Source organism: Cricetulus griseus, chromosome 7 (genome assembly GCF_003668045.3).
Source record: "Cricetulus griseus strain 17A/GY chromosome 7, alternate assembly CriGri-PICRH-1.0, whole genome shotgun sequence".
In the NCBI taxonomy this organism is placed as follows: domain Eukaryota; kingdom Metazoa; phylum Chordata; class Mammalia; order Rodentia; family Cricetidae; genus Cricetulus; species Cricetulus griseus.
The window spans coordinates 51,126,471-51,151,214 of NC_048600.1; the positions used below are offsets into that span (position 1 = coordinate 51,126,471).

At 44.8% G+C, this 24,744-nt stretch overlaps 1 protein-coding gene across 2 annotated transcripts in view; it reads right to left on the minus strand.

The window, feature by feature from the left end:
- The window catches only part of LOC113836627 (teneurin-2), a 934,552-nt gene that overhangs the window by 79,629 nt on the left and 830,179 nt on the right, over positions 1 to 24,744 (minus strand). For both annotated transcript variants that reach the window (XM_035448193.1, XM_035448194.1), the window contains one exon: positions 16,269 to 16,415. In XM_035448193.1, coding sequence (XP_035304084.1) covers positions 16,269 to 16,415 — 147 coding nt within the window. The remainder of the gene's footprint in view (positions 1 to 16,268; positions 16,416 to 24,744) is intronic.

Consider the following 24,744-nt stretch of genomic DNA (forward strand, 5'->3'; position numbering starts at 1 on the left):
CTGTCTGACGCCAAGTCTTAGGTGTAGCTGTTACTCTCGGCTATGCTTCTCATTTAACATTCCTCTTTTCTTGGTGGCAATTGTACCACTAAGCAATGCTTTGAGCCTGCCTCTAGTCCTTGCACATAAGGCATCACTGAGTTAATTGGAAGACCAGTGACACAAATACATATTGTATTGGGCTATGGATTATTTAGACAGTCTTCTACTCCAGATCTTCACTTATATCCAGTGTACATTTTGACTTGGTGAGTGACCACTGGGCTGGCCCTGTTCCAACTCTTCAAGATTCTCTATGTTTTCCCTTACTACACCATGACTCTTTTATCCAGCGTGATCATTCACATATATTCTTAGGAACCTCGAAACTGGCTTCTACGGCTTCCATTTTGCAGATGGAAAAACGGAGGCTCAGAGAACAACTGAGTTCTTCCCAAGTACACAAAACTGATAAGTGATGGATGCCATTGGCCATCTTCTTCCACCCCCAACTTCTACTCTTGATTCTTACAGGAGGCTGTGAGGGTCATAACATATCAGGGTTACTTTCCTCTGAATGCAAAGGCTTCAGCAAACCTCTCAGGTTCTCATTTCCTTCTTTCTCGCCTCCCTTCTTTTTCTGTCCTCCTACCCTTTCCTTAGTCTACACTTTCTTCTTCCCACTCTCAGCTAGCTGGCTTCCTCTGACCCAGAAGCAACTTCTAGAAATGATCTCATTTGATCAGTAGTTCAGCACCACAGACAAACTCTGACCCAGCTTATACTCACCCCGTTAGCCTGCAGCCATGCTTGCTACACCGTAGGGACTTTCATCCTGGCTGCTGCTGTCTACCCCTTGACTGTTATAAAAGCCACTGGCCATAAAGAGCAGGGCCTCTGATCCCAGCCTCCCATTTCCCCAAGTGCTCCTCTCTGCCTGCTGTGCCTGGCCTCTCATAGCCACCCCCCTCCCCTGCCCTGTTCCTCATCAGCTTGCGTTTTGCAGAGCCCGATGACAGGTCAGCTGACAGACTGAGCCATGGCCACGCAGCCTAGGCCCAGCAGGGGGTAGCAGCCTGGTGGGGTGCCAGACAGTGACCTGCTGGGTCCTTCAGGAAAAAAAAGGGGGGGCTGTCACCGTCAATGCTGAGGCTCAACAAGCTGGAACAGCTACTTTCTGCCTGAGAGGAGACCTGGAGATGTCTGTGTCTAGGATGGGCCTCAGAGTTGAGACTGTTGAGGGGTGGTACCTCTCTTCCTGTGGCATAAACACACCCTGACTGCTGGCTTTGAGGAGGGCTTGGACTCGCTCATCGTACAAGCTTTGGACTTGATTGGGACGATAGAACTAATTTCTGATCTGATCCTTCCTAAAGACTCCTGTGTGCCAGACACTGGACCCAGAACTGTCAGGTTGAACTTATATCATCTTCATGTCTCCTCTGTGTGGTGGATGCCATGAGTCACTATTATACTTCTGGTTATGAATGTGAGATCTGGAGACAGGTGACATGAATCCAACAAACTGACTGTGTGCAACACACGGGGCGTCACCCATCAGCCCTGTGGCCTTGGCTTTCTGACTTGATTCCTCTGAGCCTTAGTTTCTTTTCTTTTCTTTTTTCGAGACAGGGTTTCTCTGTGGCTTTGGAGGCTGTCCTGCAACTAGCTCTTGTAGACCAGGCTGGTTTCGAACTCAGAGATCTGCCTGCCTCTGCCTCTCGAGAGCTGGGATTAAAGGCATGCGCCACCACCACCTGGGGAGCCTTAGTTTCTTATCTATAGAATGGTGCTAATAGCCATGCCAGTTTAGCAAGGCTGTTACAAAAGATTAAGCCTTTTATCACAAGCATGTAGAATATGGTGACCAGTTGTTTTCACCCAATTTACAGCTGGAGAAAGCCAGTCTTAGATGAAGACTTGTGGGAAGCAAGGCTGGGATTCAGTGGGCCCAACCTCAGTCTTCCCTACCATGGTACACCTTGCCCAGTGAGCTATATTGAGATGTCAGAGTCAAAGCATCCTCAGTACTTCTGTGTTTTTCTTCCTGTCTTAATGAATAATTCTGGGGTACATTAGTCATTTTTTTTTTCGGTCACTGTGACAAAATACCCAAGAAAACCAACTTAAGAAGGAAGGTTTATCTTGGCTGTGGTTTCAGCATATGATAGGTTTGCTTCTATGTTATGGGCCTGTGGTAAGGTAGGAGGGTATGACAGAACCAAGTTTCTCACCTCAGGGTGTCTGAAAAGCAGAGAGGAGACAAGCAGGGGCTGGTGACAATGTACAGTCCCTAAGAACATGGCCTTACTAGTCTACTTCCTTCAAGTAGGTACCACCTTCCTTCAAGTAGGCCACTACCTCTTGATCATGTGAGCATGTTATAAATGCATTATTGGATGGATCCACTGATGGGGGCAGAACCCTCATAATCTAATTATGTGTCAGTCATTGACTGGCTCCAGCAGCTGAGGACCACGAATTTGACATATAAGCCTGTGGGGACCATTTTACATACAAACCATAACAACCCTAACACTGGGCTCATGTTTCCTAGGAAGTCACTGTGTAGGACAAAAGAACAGTAAGAGCAATGAAGAACAACAGTACAGCCATGTGCTAGTGTCTTACTGAAAGGAAATAATAAATCTTATATTTGAATTTTTTTGCAGTAGTAAAGTGTCTTCTGCTGTATATAGTGACTTAAGTTAACTGTTTCTTTTTAGTGATAGTATTTATTATTTTTTTTGAGAATTTCTTAATGCACTGTGAAAGTGTTTTTCAACTTGATACAAGCTAGGGACACCTGAGAAGAGGGAGTGTCAACTGAAGATTTGTCTCTATCAGACTGTTTATAGGCAAGTCTGTGAGGTCATTTTCTTGATTGATTATTGATACAGGAGGGTGGTGCCACCCCTGGGTACATGGTTCTAGGTTGCATAACAGAGAAAGCCACAGAGAGCAAACCATAGAGAGCAAACCAGTTCCTCCATGGCCTCTGCCTAGTTCCTGCCTTGAGTTCCTGCCTGACTTTCCTAGATGATGGACTGGAACTCATAGAGTAAAATAAAGCCCCACTTTCCCCATGTTTCTTTCCATTATGGTGTTTATCACAGCAACAGAAACATACCCGAGACATGCATAGAATGTATTTTGATCATATTTGCTCCAGCACATTCACTAACACCTCTGCCTCCCAACTTTGTGTCCTTGACATATCTATCTATCTATCTATCTATCTATCTATCTATCTATCTATCTAATAGCCAACTGATTCTAATTTGTTCTGCCCATATACTAATGGGTGTGGGCTCATCCATTGAAAACTCTTTCTCCCCCAGTAGCCCTCAACTGTGAATAGCTCCTTAGGTAGAGGTGGGGCTTGTGAAGGTATCACTGTTTGAAGCTGTGATTTTTTTTAAATCCTAACATGAAATTTATTCATCCTCAAATAATCTACTAAATAAAAGCAACTGTTTTATAGTCTTCTCATGGAGGCAAGTGTTTATCAGTTCATGTGACAGAGCTGATGATGACAGACAAGGACCTGAGGACATGAGCTAGACTCCAGAGGGGCAAAGCAGATGACCAACAAAGGGATGAATACTAGATATTGAGGAAGTGAGAGTACAGAACGAGGCAATGTAAACTAGTAGAGGGTGTCGGTGGTGAGGACTGGTGAAGGGAGGGGAGCCAGGGAGGGCTTCCAGGAGGAAGTGATATGTAGGTAAAATCTAAGTGACACGAGGACAGAAGTCACAGAAAGAGGAAGAGCCTTCTAGGAAGAGGAGACAGATGTGCAAAGTCCAGGGTGGGATTGTGTTTGAGAGTTGTAGGATCAAGCAGGCAAGTGAGGGCAGAGTGGAGGGAGGAAGACGAGGGGGAAAGGGACCAGAGGAGGACACTGGGAACTGCTTCAGGAGCTGCCTGCCATTCTCTGGGAGACAAGAAGGCTTGAGGAGGCTTGAACGAGGATGTGTTGTGCTTTCACTATTAATAGGATTCTTCTTATGGCTCTGTGTAGACTGGGTCAGACGCTGGAGGACTAACCACCAGGCTGATAAAGTTGGTGGCATGATCTGGGAGAAGGTGGCGGAGGTGAAAAGCACTCAAATGCCGCGACTCCAGTGCTTAGCAATAGAGACTGGAGGGGCTGGGCCAGTTGACTGTGTCTAGCAACATGCATAGTGGTTGCCGTATGTCAGAGACCATGTGGCAGTTGGCAGGTGATGACATTAGTATTGTTTGTTAGAGGATGGCTTCTTCCCACACCTGCCTTTTATTGCAAACCTCTTGAAAGAAGCTGGAGTCCCAAGTCACCTTCACTGCTGCCATACCTGCATGTCATGGGCCTGTGCGAGCCCAGAGGTACTCCCAGGGTCCTTCCGCCAGTCAAGCCACCCTTACCTTAAGATGCAGGATTGCTTGATCTGTTTTGCTCATTAGGTGACCCTAGGACTACTATGCTTAGAGGTATCATTGCCTGCTGGCTTGAGCTTTCCTCAAAATGACAAGTGAGAAGTTTTTGGTGTCAGTATCACCTGGGTGCTTAGTAGAAACAAACATCTGTGGACTCCATGCTAGAGCCCCTGAACCCAAACTCTAGGGATGGGGCCTAACAGTCTATGCATGAGTCTTATCAGATGGTCTGACTCTGGCTCACATTGCTGTGTGTACTGAGTTCACTCAACAATGGCTTCCCAAACCCTTTAAGGTAGTAGCTACCCTTAGCCCATTGTATAGAGGACAAAATGGAGGCTTAGAGAGATGGTGTGACTTGAGTTTATGTTGTTCATGGGAAACCAAGACATGAACGTAGAGTTCTCTTATCCCGACATTTATTAGCCTGCCTGCCTCTTCTCTCCATGGAGATAGAATGTCCACATATACATTGGAGGGCTACAGAAAGGCCTTTCTTTCTTTTTGGTCAAGGGTATATTTACCTAAACAGATAATCTTCTGTTTGTGGGAAGGGTCTGGCTGTGAGTTTGGAGAGTAAGGTGCTATGTGGAGGGATGCAAAAAGCTAAGATTTGAGACATGACACAGTGTTCCACATAACACCATGCTCCTGTGGCATACACATTCAATTGACTTGTTTGCAGCCCTGCTTCTTTCTCTTCCTCCTCCTCCTCCTCCTCCTTCTCCTCCTCCTCCTCTTCCTCTTCCTCCCCTTCCTTCTCTATTTTCCTCATGGGCTCTATTCTCTATTGGAAGGGCCCCAGCCTCCTTGGAGGTGCTTGAGGATCACTGCTGTTTCCTCCTTTTACCCACAATTCTTTTCCTTCATTCTATATCTAATTTCCCAATATCTTACAATTTAAGATTTATTTATTTTGAGATAAGGTCTCACTATAGCCCAGTCTGATCTGGAACTCATATGTAGCCCAGGATAACACAGAACTTCTGTTGATTCTCCTGCCTCAGCCTTTAATTTTAAAACATTTTTTTGAGACAGGGTCTTATGTATTCAGGATAGCCTTGAACTCTCGATATTTCTGCCTTTACCTCCCAAATGCTGGCATGACAGGTATTCATTGCCATGTTTGTTTCAGCTCCTTTGGAAGTTTTTGATGACCTTGTGCTGGGTACCCAAAGCCCCTTGACATATCTTCCATCATGGACCTTTAATACATTGTGATGTAATGATGCATTTAATGGATATTTCATCACCATCAACCCACGGGCTCTTTGAAGGCTGAGTCTGAGCCTCATTCATTCATGTGGCTAGGAATAGAGTATGGGTATGCACAAGTGAATTTGGGGTCATTCTGACACGGAGCATGGCTGCATTGGGGATGTTGTTTGCTTTTGGCTTTATCAATGACAGGTGATCTGAACACAGATGTACTGAAGAGAGAAATGGGCTTGGGGACACAGCTGAAGAACACACTTACTATCAAGTGTGTTAGACACAGTCACTCATCCTAGCCTAGGCCTGGGGCTGATGTAGATCACCGCTTAAACACCAGTGGTGGATACCTATTCTGCCAAGGGTCACTAGAGCCTTTTGCTGGTTCCAATAGCAAGGGAAAAAAAACCAGACTAGATTTTGAGCCAGAAACCTGGGACTCTGTCCTAGTCTTCCCTGCTTACTGTTTGTCCTCGAAGAAATTACTTTGCTTCTCTGGATTTTGTAGCTGCTGTGGACTATGAAAAACTAAATAAAGTAATTATTTTATTTTCCTTTAGTTTAGTTGCTTTGAGATGGAGTGTCATCATCTGGCCTAGGATGACCTTGAACTCAAGACCCTCCAGTTCTTTCAAGTGCTGGGATTACAAGCATGTACTACCATGCCTGGGGGTGCTGCACATTTTAGCCTTTTTTGTACCTGATAGTCCTAAATACCCACAAAGGAAATATCCCATGACTCTATGAATGGAAGTCTTTTAGTGTGTTTGTGAACTCAGAATGTCAGAAACCTGTGTAGGGAGGTGGGGTGGTGAGGGGCAGATTTATAATGACATTGCTTAAGGAGAGGGAGAAAGGAGAGAACTGTCCTGTAGACATTTGCTTTTTCCTGTGAGTAAGGAGAAAGAGAAGCTTGAAGCAGAGAGGGCTGGGGAACCTTGTCATTGTCTTTGGATTCACATTTGGCTACACTGTTCTGGCCTCTCTCCAATCCCCTAGAGCTCTTGGCTGAGAAGATGGAAAACCAAAGAAAAGAGCACAGGCCTTGGGCAGCTGCTCTTGCTGCGCTGCAGAGAACGCCTCACTATTTAGAGTCCAACTGTTCCACTTTCCCCTGCTCGCCCCTGGCATTCCAGTGCATAAGCACTTTGTGGGAAAATATGCATTCCAAATCCCTAACTGGGGGAAAGAGCTAACGCTGATGGTGGTTTTCAGCACATTCAGAACTTGTGTTTCTGTGGCACTGAGGCTGTTCCAGTCTCTAGGTCTGCCCTGTTCAGACAATGGACATAGAACTCAGGTGCTGGGGGTCCTTCAACCCAAGGAGGGCTCTTGACCTGTGTTCTGGATCCTGGCAGGGCTGTTTTGTGACCCTGGGCCCATGGACAAGCTGCTGCACTTCTCTTTCAAAGTATGGTCATAGCTAATTTGCGCCATGTCAGTAAAGACTTAGCACATGCCTGAACCAGGAAAGTGTTTAACGCCTCTCAGACCTTGGGCATCATGTACTTTGACATCAGGGCAAAAGGCATCCTGTTTTGGGTCTAGGTGGCTTTCCCAGGCACCTGTGCTTGTAGAGGACATGTTTCTCAGCTTCACTATTATTTCCATATTGTCCTGGTTACTCCTTTTTTTGTGGTCAGTCTTTCCATGCACAAAGATGGCTAGCAGCAACCTAGACATCACACAGCAGCATTTCCCATCCATCATCACTTAAAAAATGCTTCCAGATATTACAAGAGATTTCTTGCGGAGCATAGCTGCTTCTGATAGGAAACCACGGATCTGGACCCAGACTGTGGGGAACACAGAACTAATAAAAATGGCACCAGGGCTTCACACTGGGAATAAGGTGGTAGTCACAGAGAAAAGACAGGGTAGTGCTATAGTCCAGGAAGAGTCCCTGGCCAAGACAAAACTACCAGAAACCAATTCAGAGACATAAATGTTACCCTTGGACTATTAGTTTAATCTGTGATTTAATTCCATAAAATAAATCTCCAGTGATTTAAATGACTAGCATCAAAAATTATTTTTGAAAAAGTATGCTTGGGAGGATGCACATGAGTGCAGATGCCTGTGGAGGTCAGAAGAGGGTGCTGGATCCCCTGCAGCTGGAGTTATGGGTGGTTGTGAGCTTCTCAGCATGGGTACTGGGGCTTCTGCAAGGAGCAGCAAGCACTCTTAACCATTGAGCATCTGTCCAGCCCCTTGATTAGCACTTCACAGATTAGGCATCTTCATTGTAATTTTATGATGAATATTGGATTTGTCATCTAATCAGGTGAAAAAAACCTAATCTCTTAAGAGACACTTAATAACCATTTAAAGTACGGACGACTTGATTAGGAAAGACTGGAGGTGCTATGTTAGGTAAATGCATGAACTTCAAATGCCTTAAAAAAATGATGGTCAAATCCATTTTACTAGGAAAGGGTTTTCAGTGGGGAAGTTTGATCTCTGAAGTGTTTGTGTTGTTTCCTTTGAGTTCTAAGACAGATTCTGCCCTTGCTTTATTCCTTTCTGGAAACATCTGTTTTTCATGTTTTAGAAGGAATGAGATAATGGCTTTAAAGATGGAAAGTTGCACAACCTAGAAGTTGGATGAATGGCCTATTTTGAGCCTCATTTTCTTGAGTCCTCATATTTGTTTTTTCTAAAATGGAAATAGAGTCATTCTTCCCTCTCTTTGGGCTTTCCATTCACACATTCAACCAAAAAATGAATGAGACATATTCAGAGGAAACAATTTCCTCTGTATTGAACAGGTCCACACTATTCTTTCATGTCATTCCATATATAATGCAGTATAACAATTATGTACCTAGCATCACATGATAACAGGTATTATTGGTGATCTAATATGTGCAGGTTATATGTAAATGCTACACTAATTTATGTAAAGGACTTAAGTGTCCTCTTATTTTGATATCCACACTGTGACTAAAACTAGTCCCTAGAAGACAGCAAAAGATGGCTGTAATATGGTAGAAGAGGCTCAGAGAACTTATAGGCTGTATGATAAAACAGCATAACTAGAAAGATCTATATAGGAAAATCTAGGAGCATGAAATTCCTGCTAGGGAGATGGAAGAGGAAGGCAAAGGGTGCCTGAGTCAGGAATTGAAGGATGAGAGGAAGCCCATTACAAACAGATCCTGGCTTGAACATTTTGGTCCCTGAGCCCTCAAAGGTCTCTGGTAGACACAGCATAGCTTGTGGGGATCAGAAGGGTGACCAGTGACGCTGAGGCAGAGCTTGTAGGCAGGGTAGAGGAAGGATGGTCAGAAGGCAAGTAGGAGAGGAGGTCCTCTAGCCAGGACAAAGCAAACATTTCCTTTGATTCTAGTTGGGTGAGACGCCTCTGAAGGCATGATGGATCTGATTTACAATAGAAGTGTTCCCTAGCTCCTAGGTTGGAAGAACAAGGATTATGAGATGGGACTAGAAGTATAGAGACCCATACACTCAGTGTCTGGTCCTATTATCCTGGTACATAGGAGGCCCAGCCCAGTGCTGGCACACTTAGTGATTATCATTCTTATGTGAATCAAACGACAGCAAATCTCAACCTGCCATTTCCATTGGTTGATTATCTAGTCTAACATGCCCATGCTTCCAGGAATCTTACTTCAACAGAAAGACATGGAATGGGAATGATCTGAGATACACACACCTGTTGCCATGAGCTCCTTTGCCATCTCATCCAGGCCTGCTCTGCTTTCTCCCACAGAAGAGAGACCCAATACCCAGCCAGCTGTTGGGGACCTGCAGGCCAAGTTCTCTTTCCACACGTTAGGAGTATGGCTCTCCCATCTTGGAGTAAACTGGGATCCTGCATATGGCTCCAGATACATTTACCACAAGGCTTTTGGGATTTGAGGAAAGTCTTCACCCAATCCAATTAATATAACTAAGTTGCACTTTGAAACCAGACTGATTCATTAACATTTGCGCACACATTAATCACGGCATTTTGCAGTGGGTTCCCCAAACACTGCCTCTCACTGGATGAAGAAACTGGACTCTTTAGATTTAATAACCATGTCTTCCAGAGTCTCTCAAGTCCCTAGCTTGGCTCTGCTAAATACACAGACAAGGTGAGGTATTAATTAACGAGTGAGATAAATGCCCAAATTACATCCTTGGATCAAGTCAAACCAATTTGGATGGTGAAGGGATAGAAAGGAGGGTGAAGGAGCTGTGGGCATGGGGCAGATTTCATCTGTTTCAACTGTTCTGGACACAGTCCAGTGTTATGTCTCCTCATTTAGACCTGGCTACAGTGCTTTGGATGACATGCATAGAGCTCAGGCCAGCATCCATGTCTCTTAACCCAAGGTGGCCTCCTTTGGAGCAAAACAAGGAACCAAAGCTTGCCAGTGGAGGCAGAGTAGGAAACACCATTCTGAAGGGAAACTGGAGTGGTATTTAATTTCTAAAAGGAAATGAAGATGCTGTGACGGACAGAAGATCCCTACCATGGCTCATTATTTAGAATATTGAGAATTCCCTGGGGGACAGGATGAAAACTCTGGGCTTAACTTTGACATGTGCCTTCTCTTATCCCGTTAATGTCACATTCCATGACAGTCCTTTCTCTTTGTCCCTACCAAGGTACTTTCCCTTTGTCACCTCTCATGAGCTGGATTATCAAAATAATAACAACCTTTGTATATCCCATTTTTTTTTCAGATGGAGAGTGAGTTCTTTGGGATAGATTGTCCTAATGTTTTCCAGAAAGCCAGTTTCTATTGTTGAACATTTGGTAGACTCTCAAAATGTTTGTTAAACCATGAATGAATAAGTTAACAGAGGTTGGATGGTTGAAGGAATGGTAGGTGGTTTCTAAGGCATATGGATGGAAGGATGGATGGATGGAGTCACTCTTTCATGACAGAGAGTTAAGGGCTTTTTTAACTTTGAAACAAACATCATTCATTGCTTCAACTAGCAGTGGAGAGTATTTTTAAAACATACTTGAAAGAAGTGATGCATGTGGGGTGTGTGTTTGGAGCCTAGGAAGGAGACAGGGAGGAAGATAGGTAAAGCATACAATACACACATATCGGAATGTTTTAACCAATCTGCTGCTACAGCAAAAATGAGATGAGAAGAAAATCAAGTCACATTCCAGTTACTCAGTAATTAAACCCAAAATCATTTATGTTTTTTCTTCTTCTTATTTGTTTCTTCCCATTTCTCTCTCTTCATTTTACTCCTTACATGCTATGGGAATTGAAGTGGGTAGGCAACTGGGATATAGGGACTGTGACATAGACCTGGGCTGGCTACCCCAGGAGGAAGTATCATTTAAAAATGTTTTTTCCCAAAATGTGGTTTGTGAAGCTCTCTCTGGGGTGCTTGGTAAGCATGTAGACTGCTGCATTGGAGGCCTGACTTAAATGAGACTCAAAAGGCAGGGACCAAGAAACCTGACTTTTAAGGTCTCCCTGGGACTCTCCATAGCACTGAAATTTAATGAGACAGGTTAGACTCTTCACAGCTCTATGCACTGGGAAAGTCATTGGGTGGATTCTGTTATATGGTTGTCTCTATCCAGAAAGTAACATTAATAGGAACACCTTTAAGGCTAGCACCAGCTGACCTGTCTGTGCATTCTACAAACGAAGCACGTGTAAAATATGTAACATGCATTTGCTCACTTAAACTTCATACTGGCTCATGGAGTTGACATAATCACACCCATTTTTACAGACAAGATTATTGAGACTTTTCAGAAGTAATTTGCTGAGCCGAGGTAACACAGGCTGATTCTGAAGACTGGAGGCTGCATTACTACGATGCCACAGTGTCACCATGCAGACACCACAGAAGCAATGGAGGAAAGGGAGAATGCCATTCCATGCTCTGTTGAAAATGAATGAAGGGGAGACAACGATTCTCCTATGCAGCCGTGAGAACAGTGATGCAAGGTAACAGGATAAGTTTACCATAGGAAGGGCATTCTTCTGCTCCTCCAGCTGCAGGCTGCACTGTCGTTCTATGCACCAAGTGGATAGGGAACTTGATCTATGCTACAGGACCTTCAGGCAGACTCCCATGCAGGCTGGAAATGATGGACTTTTGGGCATTTAGCACATAGAAGCTGGGTGTCCTGCTTCTAAGTCCTGGGTGACAAAGGGGCCTCCAGGGAGTGAGTATAGGCTTTCCAGGCCAGACAGTCTAACGATGCCTCCTCACCTTGCCGTTCCCACTTGGAGAGGAAATCTACACACTCTCTCTCCTACCCCTGGCTGTGATGAACTAGAGCTCACACCTCTGCCTTGGTGGTGATAATTAAATATTATCCGCCTGTCACTTGGCACACATGTTGTGTGTATTCTCAGACTTTAATGAGCTGGTATTTGTCTCCTGTAAGCAAAAATATTTCTCTGAGTCTCCCTTTTTTCAAATTGGGGTGAGTGGTTCAAGTGAAGATCTCTCTCTTTTAAAAAGACAGTCTGTGGCCAGTTTGTATGTGAACTGTCTCCACTTTTTTCCTTTTTTTTGGGGGGGGCAGGAACAATGACACCCAAAGCTTGTCCCTTCTAAACTGACCATTGCTGTCTGAGGTTATGTGAGAAGTCACGTGGCTCGTGAGTGTTGTAGCAAGTGATGAGAATTTAGAGGTATGGGGTCATCATGTATGTTGTGGGGACACCTTGAGGTGGCTTTTTCTGACAGGGTTTCTCAGCTAAATACCAAAGAATACAGAAAACACTGTATATTCTGTGAAATTTCCCTCAGATCTTCAAAAGAAGCAATTTTATCTGGTACTTTTCTAGATGCATATAGAGAGAAATTAAGGCATTATGGAAAATGGATGTTTTAGGAGAGTGGCTCTCAAAGGGAACCTACATGTGAGGCACCTGGAAATTTACTAGACACTCAAATTCTTGTACCTTACCACAGACATATGAGTTCAGAAACTCAGGGATGGGGTCATGTCTCAGTCACCAGGGTTTAATCAAATCCTTTAGGTCCTTTCTGATCTGCTAAGGAATAGAAAGACTGTACAGGGGATTCAAGTCAACCCCAGTTGATAAAGTCAGTAAAAAACTTCAAATGTCTCTATCTGTGTTTGTATTTATTACCATCTCAGTCTCAGTTTAGAATTAAAAAAAAAAACAAACAAACCAAAAACCCTATCACTTTAAATTGAGGATCCTCCCCCCACCACAGATGTCTGGGGATGGAGAAGGACTGGCCTTTTCCAGTTTCCCTTTGGAAGCACTCTCTATTATCTCCCCCATTCATGAGATTTATGACCAGTGTGTTCTTCGCAGCTGCTCCCCGGGCCGGCATTCGTGTTCTGCTTGGATGCCTCTCTGACCCAATGCCAGGTTTCTAAAGTACACAGTCCTTTCAGAAGGTTCCCAGCATAGGACCGAACCAGGTACTCCAGAGGCGGAGGAGAACCAGGGGCAACCACCCCCCAAACACGCATTGAGAGAGGCAGTGAGTTCACTGCCCCTGGGTCTGGGGTTGTTGAGAGGAACTTTAGTATTTATCAATAAACAGCAAAGTGCTTAGCACACCTCCCAGGGAAGTAATTAACCACAGAAAGAATACCCTGTGCCGAGGCATCTCCTCCAAAAAAAGAACTCACTTCATTGTGAATTGCTTACGCCAGGTGAGAGAGAACGGGTGTCTACCCCCCTCACCTGACATAAGCAGCTCTGAACTGACTGGGAGTTTCTTTTTATAAACACAGTGCAGAGACTTTCTTCTTGGTGGTTAATTACTTCCTTGGGAGATTGCTTTAATAGTTCCCATAAGAAGGCCATTATTGTCTTTAGCATAATCACGGCCTCATTGCTTTTGTCCTAGCCTTTGCAGCAGGCTCTGCCTCTTCAAGGGATCCTAAGTTGTGCCTATCAGGCAAGCCCTTCAGCTTGGGGATCAGGTGCCTCAGGTCCAGAGCCAGGGACAGGGCGATGCTGACAGAGAGAGGGGTAGATGGCACAGGTCCTGTTGGGGACTCTGACTGCCATGGATCTCTTTTCATTTCTATGTGCCACATTCCAGCAATTTGCTATGCTTTCAGCTGCTGACACCCCAACAGGGAAGGGAGCCAGGCAAGCGGCTCCTTTTTGGAAGCAGAAGGAGCTGATCTATAAGCAACCACGGTGCTCAGTGAAATCACCAGGGAGGCAGAAGCAAAAAGTCATTGGATTTCGACTCTCAAAAAAAGGCCTCATGCGCTTATGCCTCACCTTGCTAAAAAATGAAACTGAGTGGCTCCTATTCTGGCTTTGTATCAGGACAGAGAAAATGAACGAAGGACTGTGCCACTGGAGCATCTGGCCTGTGAAATTCTTTGATCATGAGCTCGTGTCAGTGTAAGTATGTCTGTTTATTCATAAATTATCTATGTACACAAATGCAATCCAATCGTTATGGAAATCGCAAGACGTCCATTAGGGGAATGAAGAAAGAGGAAAAGATAAATAGAATGTCTAATATTCTCATTTGTTTCTCACCAGGTTGCATCCTACTCTGGACACCTGAAGCTGACTCCAGTGGACATGAAACAGGGGTGGCTTTGATGCAGGATGGTGACACACACATACTCTCTGACTGCCACAGTGGGATCATAAACTTCCTTGGTAGGTCAGATAACTGCCCTTGTAGATCCTTCAACCCCTGAAACAACTTCAACTTCACATGAACTCTGACATGTGAGTCATTTGGATGGGGGTAGGCCATACACCTACACACTGATCTTATGGACAGTACACAGTATTTGAGCTTAGGATACTGGGCAGAGGAAGGCAGATCTCTGTGAGATCAGGGCTAGCCTAATTTACTGATCTCTGGTTATGTCTTCACAAGAGGTTTGCTACCTCAGCTGTAAGAAACTAGTAGAAGCTGGGAGGTGGTGGCACATGCCTTTAGCCCCAGCACTCCCAAGGCAGAGGCAGAGGCAGGAGGGGTCTTTGAGTTTGAGGCCAGCCTGGTCTACCGAGTGAATTCCAGGACAACCAGGGCTACACAGAGAAACCCTGTCATGAAAAACCAACCCCCACAAACAAACAAACAAACAAAAACAAAAACAACAACAAAAATGAATTTAGGACATTATATAACCCACATGCTAATGCAACCCTAATTAGCTTCTGAGCCCTATCATTACAATGGAATGTGTTCTAGAAGAGTCAGCTGAGAGGTTCAGACCAGGGTGGTAGTCCTCAGCCTTGCCACCTGTATATACCTAGTCTCAGAAACTAGCAGGGTTGTGGCTGGGTCAGTACTTGGATGGCAGAAAAGAGGTTGCCAAACCTATCTTGTAAAGGATATAGATAGCAGTGTCATGTCTCACTATGTTGGATCCACTTAGCTCCATGGTTAGCGTTAAGTACAAGGTATAGCTGTACAAAAAAATATAAACAAGGGCAGATGAGATGGCCCAGTGGGTAATGGCACTTGCCTCCAAGCCAGATGGCCTGAATTTTATTCTTGGGAATCCACAGGGCATGAGGATAAAACTGACTCCCATAAGTGATCCATTGACCTCCACAAGTATGCCATGGCACAAATGTTCCCCTTCTCTTATACACACACACACACACACACACACACACACACACACACACACACACACACACACACTGAAACAAAGACATGTTAACAAATTACAAATTAACATAAACAAATGAACACTACCATATTCCAATACAAAGGAAGGTGTAGGTTAAAGGGTTTAAAGCTTCACCATGCAAGATAAGACAGTTTGTGAGATCTGCTAAGCCATAAGCATAGTGTCTATAGCTAAAAATACTGTATTGTATACTTAAAATTTGCTAAGAGGGCAGATGGCAACCTCACCTGTGGAAAATAAGAATAAGGATGGTGGAGAGAACCTTGAGTGGCAATGGCCATGCTTATGGCCTCAGTCATACTGCTGTTTTTGTGAGTGTATGTATACTCCCAAACTCATCAAGATATATATATATATATATATATATATATATATATATCCACCTGTAAAGTAGTTAGAAAAATAAATGTGGACAATTAAGTTTGAATTTCTTCTATTTTTCCATACGATAAAATATTCTTTAGATTATTTCCCCTCAGCCATCAAGAAAATGTTAAAACCTTTTCTTTTCCCTCACAAATTGGATTTGGCTCACAGGCTATAGCTGGGTAACCACAGCTTAGTACATATACTTTGGTCCCAGAGCTAGGTTTGAGTCCAGGTTTCATACTATATTGTCTTTAGTAGTAATGTAATTGCTCTCCAGGTCTTGGTTGCCTCATTTGTAAAGTGACATCTCACAAGGCTATAAGAATGAAGGGGCACATGGATTATGACATCCCAGTGGAGTATGAGACTTCGACTGTCATCACCATTGTCGCTGACCATAACTGGTCACCCTGAAAGGTCTAGCAGGACTATTTACACTCAACGCAATAACCAGAACCCAGCTACCTCTCTGCAGTGATGGATATTTGAGAATACCAAGTCAATACCAAACCCCAGTTTGTGTCTTCCTGGCCCAAGGATGTGTGCTCTCCACTGTGTTTGCTTCAAAGGAAACATTACAACAATTGAAAATAGTATGGAGGAGATCTTTCAGGAGAACAACTCATGACGAAAGCACATACAACACTGTTCTTGAGGGGATGGGAATTAGAAGACACTTGCTCACCTCCCTCATTATCCTTGTTATCAGCGCAGGAGGTTTCCATGGCAACGTTGCATCCGGGCCCTCTCCAGCCGGTCTGGCAGACACACTGCCAGCTGTTCTGACCCAGTGTGCATCTCCCGTTACCGTTGCACAAATCAGGGCAGCCATCTGGTTGGAGAAATGGAGAGAATGAGAAGGAGGGACGTGAGGCCTCGCTGGGGAAGCAGGGGAGCCATGCAGAGGGGGAGCAAGCCTGCAGCAGCCACTGGGCCAGCCTCACAGTGGGGCCCATACCTGCTGTCCAGAGTCAGGGGAAGCCGGCCATGCATGCAGGTGCAAGACGGAGTGGGGGCATAGATGCAGGGGTTTCCCAGTGACAACTGACCTGGGTGCAGGGGTCAGAGCAATCTTGCCAGAGTGGGGAGGGAATTCAGTGCACATCCCAGACAACTGGACTAGCTGCCTGTGATTTCCAGTCAGTGGCTCAGGATGTGTGCTATCTTGAGAAAAGGCTACCCATCTTATCTACCCTTCCTTCCTTCCTTCCTTCCTTCCTTCCTTCCTTCCTTCCTTCTTTCCTTCCTTTCTTCCTTCATCCCTCCCTCCCTTTCCTTCTTCTTTCTCTCCCTCTTTCATTTTCTATTTCCCTCTTTCTTTTTGATGCCTTCTGCACACAAGAGAAAATTCCCTACAATCCCAGAGTCAAAATGTCCTCCATCTTGCAGAATTTTAAAGATAGATTTACATATGATTTTCAAGAGCTTCTTGTGACCAAGAAAGAGCTGGATGGCTCTGCTGGGCTATTTTTTTATCCTTGTAATAGCTTTAAGGGACACTTCAAAACGTTGGCTGCTTATCACCACCTATTTATGGCAGATTTAAAACTAGAGCAGGATTTAAAGGCCAAGGGAGGGGTAGGTGCTGGGTGCCATGAATTGGGGACATCATAGAGGATATATCTGTGTCCGCAGGGGAAGAGCAGTGGAATCAGGGCAGTTCTTATTTTATGGCTCTCTTTTCTTCCACCCATTCCTTTGTGTGTGAAATTGGCAGCTTATTTTATTTGCTAAATGCTCCAGCACCCACAGCAACTGTAGCCTAAACTCCCTCACCCGGAACTTGGGGAAAGGGAGCTGGGTGAGAAGAAATGGGAAGATGATATGGGGTGAGTCTTGCCAGCCAAGCCACCATGGCCATTTGGGAAACTGAGAGAAGCAGAGGACCTGTGGCATGTGCCCACATGCAGAAGACCTACTTGCTGTCAAGATTTTCTAGGTATCTTCTCATTTTTCTTTCTTTGAGCAGTTCTATCGAGGCATAATCTGCATACAGCAAAATTTACCTGTTGTAGATGTACACCTCACAGTGCAATGACACCTGGGAACGTTACGGAGTTGTGCAATTGGAGGTATATTTTCTTGCTCCATTTAAATACACTCCAATGATGTTTAATTTAATTGTCCCTGTAGGTTAACTATCTGCACATCTTGAAAACCCTCTCTCCCTCTGTGACCACTTCCACTTCTAGATCTGTTCTTAAACTACACCAATGCAGGCCTGACTGGATCAAAGCGCTTTCTGATGACAGCCATAATTGGCCTGGAACCTGTGAATTGAAGTGTGCATCTCTCCCAGGCATTCCAAAGGTCTTCACCTTGCACCCTGCTTCTCTTCTCTCAAGCACCGCTTGTGTGGGTGAACCTAGTTTGCACATGTGGCAGTGGCTGGTGTGAGTATAGAGACCTCCTAGGGAGCAAGGTTGAGGGCTCCCAGTTGTGTTTGACTGCTTTAGGAAATGTCAGTCTCTGCTGGCTCCCTCCCATCCTGTGCAGATTAGGATCAGGGTGAGGAGGGTGAACAACAGGGAAGTTCTTCCAGGATAGTCTCTGGTAGGTAGTAGTGCTGAGGGGAAGCAAGGAGACTAGAGCAGGGAGTCTGACTTGGTGCTAATCCTGGCAGTGTGCACAGGCACCTTGGTTTCCACGCCTGCCCTTACAAAGTCCAGGTTAGGATTCCGCACCTTTCCTTACCAATGAGGTGACTGTGGCCCTGTCTGGGGAACCACTGATGTCCCTCCTGTTCACATCCTGAGACAGTGCTGCAAGGAAAGCCTTCTTCACTTCCCAAGATGTGCCATACACACTTCCGTGGGAACAAGATGGAACTTGGGAAGGAAAGCCCCAAGGACATTGGACAGGTCCTCAGGGAAAAGAGATCATGGCCAATCTGCAGCCTTCTTCTGCCTTACAGTTACTACCAAAAGAGTGTGGGGGAAGAGATCACAGAGCATGCACTAAATGACAGACCTCTGAACATTTTCTCAGCATGGTCTCTGGTTTGTGTGCTTTGCTATTTAGCTACTTTGAGGCCTCATGTCTCCCTGAAATCACGCCCGGAGCCTCAATGGAAGGCTCATTGTGTAGGGAACCCACGTCCACCACATAAAATTTAAATTTGCCAAGAGCCCCAGCATGTCAGTCAGAGATATGTGCTCCAAATATGTATGCTCCTCTACGGAACGCGGCCTCCCCCCTACTCTTTTCATTCTGACCAACTGAAGTGAGATAAACAGGGCAGAGTAGCGAGTTTTCGCCACATCCTACGAGGAAGATGAAAACACGAACAGTGGGGAGCTGGCAAATCTCTGAGAAGTTTCAGGGCAGCTGGGAATTAATGGACAGGACTTTGCTTTTAGCTTGAAGAGGAAGAAAGCAGCCTTGGTAGGTGCGTGGCGTTGCTAGGCAACCCCAAGCTAGCCCTAGAACAAGTTCATTCTGCTGGTGGCCTTCCGAGGAGGAGGTGATTCTTTGTGTTTGTAAAGTGCAAAGCCAGCTTCTGCTTAAGGAAAAACAAAACCTAGGAAGTAATTAGTCTGGAGGGTAAATGGGCATCAGGTGGCAGCTTTTCTCTGGAGAGGATTCTATGACTGAAGTTGGAATTGGCTTATGGGCTCATACTTGGGCATCCAATAAATTATTGTATGGAGTCCTCCCAGTTTCAGGCTGGATCTTGGATTTCCTTGAGTGCCTGCCTCTAAATGACTGGTTTAGACTCCCAGAAGGCTCCTCTGTTTGGGTGCTTATTTCTTTGACTAGAGAGAACTGATGGCTGCCTGGGGCCTTCAGGTTCTATCATGACTCTGGACTAGTTGTTCTTAACACAGGATTTAGAAAAGATTTCCCTCCCTTTCTCTGGGGGATATCTGGCAATGTCTGGAGATATTTTTGCTTGTCATATTTAGGGGTAATGGCACTTGAAATGTCATAGGTTGAGGCTGGGGGGTGCTGATCTGATCAACCTCCCAAAGGCACAGGAGAATCCCACCCCCACTCTGCAAGAATGATACAGGTTCAAATATCAACAGTCCTGAGGTTGAAAACCCTGGTTTCATTTGCTCTCAGACATGGTTGTTGGTTCACAGAGCCTCACCTGGTCTCAGACAAACAGTGAGGGCTTGAGTGATTGGAATCATTTCCGCCTATCCCTCTGTATCTCTTCCAGCTGCCACGAAAAGGTAGAAGGAAATGTCCTTTCCAACATAGTAATCTCCTTCTCAGGAAAAGCTTGCAGGGATACTAGTAACATGTCATCTCACATCCTATGCTGACACAGATGCACACAGTAATCTCTACATAAACCAAAGCCGCACTGCTAGACTCTAATGATGCCCCATCTTCAACTCTAGTCCTCCCATCTCCAGACCTGGACTCCAGCTGTCACCTCAAAAAAGTCCCATCTGTTCACTCCTGGGCATCTCAAAATCAAGAAAATTCAATCTCTTTCCTTTTTTTTCTCTCTAAACTGATTCCTTGATCCATGAACTGCTCCTGAATTCATCCACAGCCAAGACCCAAGCATTGGAGTCACTCTCCCCTTTCACAACTTCTCTCATCTCTTGTAGGTAATTCCAATCTCCACTGCTAAATTTTCCTCTTAATTCTGAGGTCAGAAGAAATGCTACAGTTGGATAAAGCCTGGATGTGTCCCAAGAGTCCATCTTTGGAAGTTGTATCCTCAGTCTGGTGGTGGGAGATTTGTGGAACCTTCAGGGGATGGGGCCTGGAGGGAGGTCCTTAGGTCATTGGAAGTGCCCTCACGAAGCACAGTTCAACCTTAGCTTTTCTGTAGTTTCCTGCTTTAAGATATTACAGAGAGGCACAGTCAATGGGTATTCTTTTCCAGAGTCTACATGTAGCATTCAAACTTTCAGCATCTAATGCTGTGGACTTAGTAAGCCTCTTTTAAAAATAAAGGTAACTTTTCCTGTACTAATTCAAAATTTAATGCAAAAGAAAAAAAAAAAAGGAACACACAGTTACACCTGTCCTTCCTTTTAAATATCTCAGAATCTGCTGCCTGCTGGTATTATGTTAATCTTGGTTTGGACTCCTGCAGATGCCTAACTCATTATTCTGCCTATTTTCTCTCCATCCTGGACACTGCCGAAAGCACAGCAGCTTTCCACTGGCCCTGGGTTAGGTCTTTAATGTGGTTCTGAGACCCTCTTGAACTGGCTTCCATCATACTGGCTTGTCTCAGCATCATGTTAGGTTTTGACCACATGGAAGCTGGATAACTTTTGTTTTTCCTTTTCCCATTTCCTCAACTTTAACCCAGGCTTCATATCCTTGTTGGGCAGCCATTCCCTTTTAGAAACGTCATCCTTTCCTTTGTATTATTCTACCTATCACTCTATCATTATTAACCAGCACGCAATTGATGTGTGCTAGGCCATGTAACCATCCTATAACCTGTTGCAAGAGTATCATAATGACTATGGACTTTGTCACTAACTACAATTTGAATGGTATTCCTAGAACTTATCAGTCCTCAGTGGGCACTGCTATTGTGTTGTTCACCTGCCAGGTGAGGGACCATCTCTAACTTATTTACTGTTGGATTGCAGTACTCAATGGATAGTTGAAGGGAACAAATGAATGGATGAATGAATGAATGAATGAATGAATGAATGAATGATGTCTGAGTGAAACTAGCAGGGCCAGTAGAAATGAAATAGTTTCCAAGACGTTTTTACATATAAATCCCAACCACTGGAAAAAAGAAGTGGAACAAGGTCTTGTTGACAGAGCTACCAGCTAGGCTTTTTGACTTAAACAAAAGTTAGTCATTAGCAAAATAATGTCTAGGGCCCAGAAAAAAAGGGGAGCGTAAATGCATTTGAAGACAGCTATAATTACCATAAAAACACTTTTCTAAAACAGCATCAAGACATGTTCTGCAGTGTGTGGCAATTTATGGGTAGACATAAGTGGCTAATACTGTTTGGGAAGGAAGGATGGATGAATGGGCTTTTAATGGACCAGCAAGCACACCGGAGAAGATGCGCTGCAATGCAGCAAAGGCAAGCGAGAACACAAACAGGCTACATGTAAACACAGATGACAAAGAAAGCAGCAGCAGAATAACACCTCCCTGCTCAGTTCAAGAGACCACAAGGAAAACCGTTACAATTGAGGGGGAAACCATAACTTTGGGGGCAGAAAGTTCTGGAATCTTTGGAACCAGCCTGTTTGTGATGCTATTATGTCTCCTCCCCACCACCAATTAATATTATATACTGTCTTTCTCAACAGAATGACGTCTTCAAGGGTAATATTCTGTCTCCTTTGTCCACTGAGATAGTTTCAAGGTCTAGAGGGTAGTTGATGCTTCCCAGACAATAAATGTTTGTTAATGGAGTGACTTACTTTAGATGATGACAATACTTACTCTAAATAGACACTGGGTGTGTTACACAAAATACGCCAGAGGAAGGCGTTAGCAGAGTTTTGGGCATCACAAGTGCTCATTTGATAGACCACGTTGCTGATAGTGTTGATGCAGTTGTCACAGATGCTACTCTCATTACTGGGAGGCTCTTTTAGTATAGCCTGAAGTGCAAGCCCCTTCTCTACCCCTCACTCCCAGATCACAAAAACCCGAGAGCTTATATTAATTCAAATTTTAAACAAAGTAGAAATTCCTCTAGTATTCAGAGTGTGCTTTTATTATGTACTTCGATGTTCTCATTCTTAGGGCTACAGCCCAGAAAGCCAGCAAGAGGCTGGGCTAAAGGAGAAAATCCATAGATGATGAAGACAACCTTGAAGGCAGGAAGCACCAGTGAAATAAGTATGTCCTTTCTCTTAAGAGTTTCACTTTCCATTTTCCAATTAATTTTTAATGCATGCGTGTGTGTGTGTGTGTGTGTGTGTGTGTGTGTGTAGATCAGAGGTGGACATAGGGCATCTTCCTTATCTGCTCTCCATATTATGCTTATAGTCAGGGTCTCTCGCTGAACCTGGAGCTCAGTTTTTGACTAGACTGGATGACCAGCAAAACCCAGAGATTTTTCCTGCCTCTGTCTCCTTCCACTATTGCTGGGGTTACAGATGTGCAGTGCGTTGCCTGGCTTTTTCACTTAGGTGCATTGGGTTTAAACTTAAGTTCGCTTTCTTCTGTGGCAGGTGCATTGTTGACAGTCATTTCTCCAGCCCCAAGAATTGTGGTTTTAATGTCAACTAAAGTAGGGACATCATCTCCTCTCCCCTGAAAACTGTTTAAATATCACTGTTTTCTTGGTACTGCACATCTGTGGCTTCAGGGAAGATGTTTTGTAAGAACATGCCTTACATTCCAGAACTCTTTCTAGTCGAGGACAGCAGAGGTGTTGGGGAGCAGGGATTGCTAAAGTTAAATCGCCACTTACACTAAATAGCAATGGCAACACTAGAGATTCTGTGAGACGTACTCTGGGGGAAAACTGCAACTGATTTTAGAAAACCGGTTGGCAACGAAGCATCCTAGTCCCTGGGGAACAGTAAGGCTATCCTCGATCACTCACACGTCAGGTGAGAGCTGTGTGGGGACCCCACTTCTAGGTACACAGTGGAATGGACGTGCTGCCACGAGCCTGCAATTGAACAGCTGTTCCCGCTTTGCTAGCAGACATGGAAAATCGAGAGACAGATGTTTCTCTCTGTTTCAACAGCATCTGTGTATCTTTGAGGGTCTGCAGACATGTGAGCAGGTACAGTGCCACGTGAGACCCAGGAAGAGCCAGCATCCTTGACATGGTCTATTGCAGAGGAGGAAGTAGCTTTTGCTCAGAAGGCAGAAATTGTTCCCCTTTCTGCCAGCAGCCACAGAAGCAGCAGATCAGCCACAAGATGATAGGAATTTGGATTCAGCTGTCTGTTGCACGTGTCTGGATGCACCTGGATTCTCACCATCAGCATCATTTCTGTCTGTGTGGGAAAAGGCACGTGGCAGGCTCAGCTGTGGCTGCAGAAAAAGTGATGAACTTGAAAAAAAGTAAACAGGATGCTTTTCCACTTGGGGAAAAAAGGCAAATGGAGATACATCTTACTTTTTAGTGTGCTGGAATTTCTGGTTCTTAATGCGTTCCAGCTCTTTTTAAGTTGAGGTCATGGGAGGAGGAGACTGAGAAGGTAGGCAATAGTGATGGGGGAAAAGTTCTTTTTGGACAGGAACTCCTGGTCATTACTGAGTGAATTCAGATGGAGTCAGTATCCCCTAGCTGCTCCGGGGATACTGGAGCTTGTGCTTTCTTTCCCAGAACATTACTGGTCCCTAGTCCACTTTACCCATCAAAGGGAGGATGCTGGGTGCTGGTTACTGGCCTTGGAGTTTGAACACTAATATTGGTAAAACACATACTAATTTTTGACAAGATCCTGCTGATGATCTTACAGGGGCTTCACTATTGATCTAGAAACTTGTCTACTGAACTAGATAAAGAATAGCTTCTCACTGTAGGGTTACAGTCCTGACACTTGCAGCATCAGCTTGGATTTTATCCTTCAGTACTGAGTCAGCCTGTGGTGGGCTGGCTACCCACCCTCCTTTATAACAAGCCCTCCAGAAGCCCCAATGCCTGTCCTGTGAAGATCAGTTTGGAACTAAGTTTTGAGCCCCAAACAGGGCCCGGAAGGCATGCATCATCTGACCTGGTAGTTAGCCGTTTCTCTTCTCCTTTTGCCTCTGCTCTCTGGGCCTCTGGAATATGGATCCTTCTTTGGGGCTTCCTGGAAACCTCTCCCCCTACACTAAGCTCACTGTATCCACTCCAGCAATGCCACTCATTCTGGCTCATTAGGATCATCCTGTCAGGGGGTGGTTTTCCTGCTCCCCTTCATAGCACTCTCTTTTCCTTGCTCACACCTATCATGCTACTAGTTCAGCCTTTGTTAAAGCAGTAGGCTTCAGCTTGGCTGCATATACCTTTCCTTTAGGCTCAGTCAGTAAAATATCTCCAGAGGGACTTGCACCTTTCTGGAGGGGAGACCCAGGCATCAGTATCTCTCTGTTTCTCTTCCCTTTTCTTTCTTGCATGTGTATGTATGTGTAGTGTATGTGGATGTATGTATGCATGTTCATACGCCTGAGTGAGCACCATGCATGTGTGTGATGCATGCAAATTTGTGAAGGCCGAAGGATGATGTGAGGGCTCCTCATTGGTCACCTTTCGCTTTAT